The 4,454-nt window shown below is 56.6% G+C and overlaps 1 protein-coding gene across 1 annotated transcript in view; it reads left to right on the top strand.

Moving 5' to 3' along the window:
• The window catches only part of ASB8 (ankyrin repeat and SOCS box containing 8), a 6,089-nt gene extending 1,848 nt beyond the window's left edge, over positions 1-4,241 (top strand). The window contains exons 2-3 of the mRNA XM_014959284.1: positions 2,209-2,313; positions 3,241-4,241. Coding sequence (XP_014814770.1) covers positions 2,209-2,313; positions 3,241-3,873 — 738 coding nt within the window. The 3' untranslated portion in view covers positions 3,874-4,241. The remainder of the gene's footprint in view (positions 1-2,208; positions 2,314-3,240) is intronic.
• Positions 4,242-4,454: the final 213 nt, after the last annotated feature.

A 4,454-nucleotide genomic window follows, 5' to 3' on the forward strand; every position in this document is an offset into this window, starting at 1 on the left:
TTTCTGGCGATTCCACCACTTCCCTGGGTTGGGGAGGTGGCCCTTCCACTAGGAGGGATAGAACTGGATGGTCTTTAAGGTCCCTTCCAACCCCAAACGTTCTGTGATTTTCTGGCGATTCCACCACTTCCCTGGGTTGGAAGAGACCTTGAAGATCATCAAGCCCAACCATCAACCCACCACTGCCCAACCCACCACTGCCCCATGGCCCTCAGCACCAGCTTTTAGATCTCTCCAGGGATGGTGTTTGGGGAAGGGTTTTCAACCAAAAATTGGGAAACTGAGATGAGATCTGGGGAGGAAATTCTTCCCCCTGCGGGCGGTGAGAGCCTGGCCCAGGTTGCCCAGAGAAGCTGTGGCTGCCCCATCCCTGGAGGGGTTCAAGGCCAGGATGGAGGGGGCTTGGAGCAACCTGGTCTCCTTGAAGATGTCCCAGCCACCAGAAGGGATGGAACTGGATGAGCTTTAAGGTCCCTTCCAACCCAAAACATTCTGTGATCCTCTGGCGATTCCACCACTTCTCTGGGTTGGAAAAGACCTTTAAGTTCATCAAGACCAACCACCATCCCACCACTGCCCAACCCACCACTGCCCCATGGCCCTCAGCACCGGCTTTTAGATCCCTCCAGGGATGGTGTTTGGGGAGTGGAGCCATAGGACGAGGGGGAAGGGTTTTCAACCAAAAAATTGGGGAGATTTAGGTGGGATCTGGAGAAGAACTTGTTTGGTGTGAGGGTGGTGAGAGCCTGGCTCAGGTTGCCCCGAGAAGCTGTGGCTGCCCCATCCCTGGAGGGGCTCAAGGCCAGGTTGGAGGGGGCTTGGGGCAACCTGGGCTGGTGGGAGGTGTCGCTGCCCAGGGCAGGGGGTGGCACTGGGAGGGCTTTGGGGTCCCTTCCCACCCAAACCAGCCTATGGTTCTAAACCAAAAAGCTGTGGCGGGGCTGGAGAAGGGCCACCAGGATGATCCAAGGATTGGGAAGCGTCAGGGATGGGGAAGGGCTGGGAGAAGGGGGTTGGTTGAGAACAGAAGGCTCTGGGGACACCCCATCACCACCTTCTGGGAGGGCTACAAAAGAGATGGAGATCCCTTTTTACAGGGGGTTACAGGGAAAAGAGGAGGGGCGATGGGAATGAGTTAATCCAGGGGAAGATTCCGACTTGGATGCAAGAGGAAAAGGTTTTCCCTCTGGGAACAATCAGCCCCTGAATTAAATTCCCTGGGGAAACGGGGGGTTCCCAGCGTCGAGCCGGGAGCTGGGTCTTTTCCTCACCAGGTGATTCTCGAGGTGCCTTCCGACCTGGGATTCTCTGATTCTATGATAAAAATGAGGCTTTGAAACACGAAAATGCTTTTGGAGAGTAAAAAAAAAAGTGGTCTGGATCCTATAAGTGTAGGTATAGAGAGTGAAAAAAAGGCTTTGGGCTTAAAAAAGAGGGTTTTGGACTCTCAAAATGCAGCTTTTGACCCCATGAATGAGAGTTTGACCCCATAAATGAGGGTTTAGACCCTAAAATAAAGCGTTGGGTATTAAAATAAATCTCGAAGAGGTTGGAGCAGATGATCCTCAAGGTCCCTCCCGCCCCAGGATTCCAGGGGAGTGCGGAGCCCGGGCTAAGCCCGGCTGATCCGGGCAGCTGCCAAGCTATTTTGGGCAGTGAGGGCTCCTCAGAGCCTCTTAAACCTCCTCGGAGACATCTTTTCCCAGCTGAGGAGCCCTCCCTTGGGTTCATCCCAGGGTTGTGTCTCACCAGGGGATGCTCCCAGGGCACCACCAGTGGCTTTTGGGCACCTCCCAGTTTATTTACTGGAGGTGGAACTTCTCCAAACCCCACTCTCGGCCTCGCACCTGCCGTTCCTGGGGATCCCATGGGGCTGGAGTGTGGATGGTGAACCCTCCCACCCCCTCCCTGGGTTATTCCAGCCCCCCCTGCGGCACCTGGGTTCCTTCAAGCCTCGTTTAGTGACGATTAATTAATTAAAATCCAGGCTGGGAGGACAGAAACAGGTTGTCGAGCGGCTCCGTGCAACGGCAGCGCCGGGTCCGAAAACGAACCCCAGGGAAGCGTTAAGACCGGATGTCTATTAATTAAACTCTTCCTAATGATGAGGAGGGGTGTCAGGTGCCGGTTCGGGGGGGGGTTGGGAAAGGGTTGAGAAAAAGGGTGGGCTGGTTCTCATCCTGGTTTCCCCCCTCTCCTTCCCGGCAGGGCGCGGATGTGAACTGCATGCACGGCACCCTCAAACCCCTGCACTGTGCCTGCATGGTGGCCGACGCCGACTGCGTGGAGCTGCTGCTGCAGAAAGGAGCGGAGGTAAAAGGCTCGTGAAGAGCAAAAAATAAAGAAAAAAAAGGTTTAAAGTGTAAAAAAGCGCCTTGGAAAAGGAGGGGGGGGAGGAGGTGGCGGGTGCGAATAAACGGCTGAGATGGGAACCGCTGGGGAGAGGAGGAGGAGTATGAGGATGATGGAGCACCTCTCTGCTGAGGGACCTGGGGCTGTTCAGCTGGAGAAGAGAAGGCTGAGGGGGGCTCTCATCAGCAATATCTGAGGGGTCGGGGGCAAGAGGATGGGGGCAGACTCTTCCCAGTGGTGCCCAGTGAGAGGAGAAGGGGCAACGGGCACAAACTGGGACACGGGAAGAAGTTTCATCTGAACACGAGGAACTTCTTGACTTAGAGGGTGGCAGAGCCCTGGAAGAGGCTGCCCAGAGAGGGTGGGGGGTCTCCTGCTCCAGAGAGATTCCCTCCCCCCCCAGATGAATCCAACCTGCTCTGGGTGACCGGGGGCTGGGGGGAGATGGTTCCAGAGGTCCCTTCCCACCCTGATCCGGGTGATTCTGTGAGATTTGAGAGGCTGATTTTCAGCAGTGCCGGTTTCGTGCCCCCTCACGGGGCAGAATGGACCCAGCTGAAGGTTCCTCCTCCCCATTGGGAGGGAAACGTTTGTGCCCGAGAGCTCGGGGGTGTCGCTGGCGCGGGGAGAGGGGGTTGTTCCGTGGAACAATCCTGAAGGAAGAACCAAATCCTATATATTTCCCTGATTTTTCCCATTTCCCTCTGGCCGCCGGCAGGTTGTAACCTCGACTCCCTGCATCGTTTTTTCCGTCCACTAAATTTGGGGGGAGGAAATGGTTTTGCGGGGCTTCCCCTGGCACCGGCAGGAGCTGGGGTGCCTCAGTGACCCCCCCCCCCAAAATCTTCTCCCCTCCTTCCTCCCCTCCTCCTTCCTCCCCTCCTCCAGGTGAATGCCTTGGACGGCTACAACCGAACAGCCCTTCACTACGCGGCGGAGAAGGACGAGACCTGCGTGGAGATCCTCCTGGAGTACGGAGCCAACCCCAACGCCCTGGACGGCAACAAGGACACCCCCCTCCACTGGGCAGCCTTCAAGAACAACGCCGAGTGCGTGCGGGCCCTGCTGGAGAACGGCGCCTGGGTCAACGCCCGTGACTACAACAACGACACCCCCCTCAGCTGGGCGGCCATGAAGGGCAACCTGGAGAGCGTCAGCATCCTCCTCGACTTTGGGGCCGAGGTGAGGGTGGTTAATTTGAAAGGCCAGACCCCCATCTCCCGCCTGGTGGCTTTGCTGGTGCGGGGTTTGGGGACGGAGCGGGAGGATTCCTGTTTCGATCTCCTCCATCGAGCCATTGGACATTTCGAGCTACGGAAAAACGGCACCATGCCCTGGGAGGTGACCAGGGATCAACAGCTCTGCCAGAAGCTCACCCGCCTCTGCTCGGCCCCGGGGACTTTACAGACCCTCTCCCGTTACGCCGTACGCCGCAGCCTGGGTGTGCGCTTCCTGCCGGAGGCCGTCAAGCAGCTGCCCTTGCCCACTTGCCTGAAGGAATACGTTTTGCTCCTCAGCTAAAGAAGGGGAAAAAAAACCCAAAACAACCCCGCCCCAGGTGCCAGGGGTGGTTTTTTTGGTTCCTTTCCTCACCACTTCCTCCTGGATGAGGTTCACCATTCGGTTTGAGACTCGCCGGTGCCACCTTTCCCTCTTCCTGGTTTTCTTCCTGCTCTGCTTTTCTGCTGGGGGGTGGCAGGGATCCACCAGCAACGGGGATCCACCAGCAACCGGGATCTACTGGCAGCCAGGATCCACCAGCAATGGGGATCCACCAGCACCAGGGATCCACCAGCACCACTCATCTCCCCGCTTCCCCCCTCCATTCCAGCCTCATGAGAGGAACCATCCCCCTTTAATTGCAAATTATATCCCAGCTGTTGGATTAATTGGGGTTATTTCCTCTTTTTTTTGTTGGAATCGGGGCAGATCTTGGGGAAAGGAAAATTTTTCTGGGTGCGGGGAGAGAGGGGGAACTCCCTTTGAAGGACCTTCTTTGAAGGATCTTGGAGAGAAGGACCTTGGGTTTAGACCCGGAGGATTCCTGCGGGATGTGTCAGCTGGAATTTTGGTGGAAAAGCCCCCAGTTCTATATATTTTAT

The sequence above is a fragment of the Calidris pugnax genome, unplaced genomic scaffold, assembly GCF_001431845.1.
Source record: "Calidris pugnax isolate Ruff unplaced genomic scaffold, ASM143184v1 scaffold324, whole genome shotgun sequence".
In the NCBI taxonomy this organism is placed as follows: Eukaryota; Metazoa; Chordata; class Aves; order Charadriiformes; family Scolopacidae; genus Calidris; species Calidris pugnax.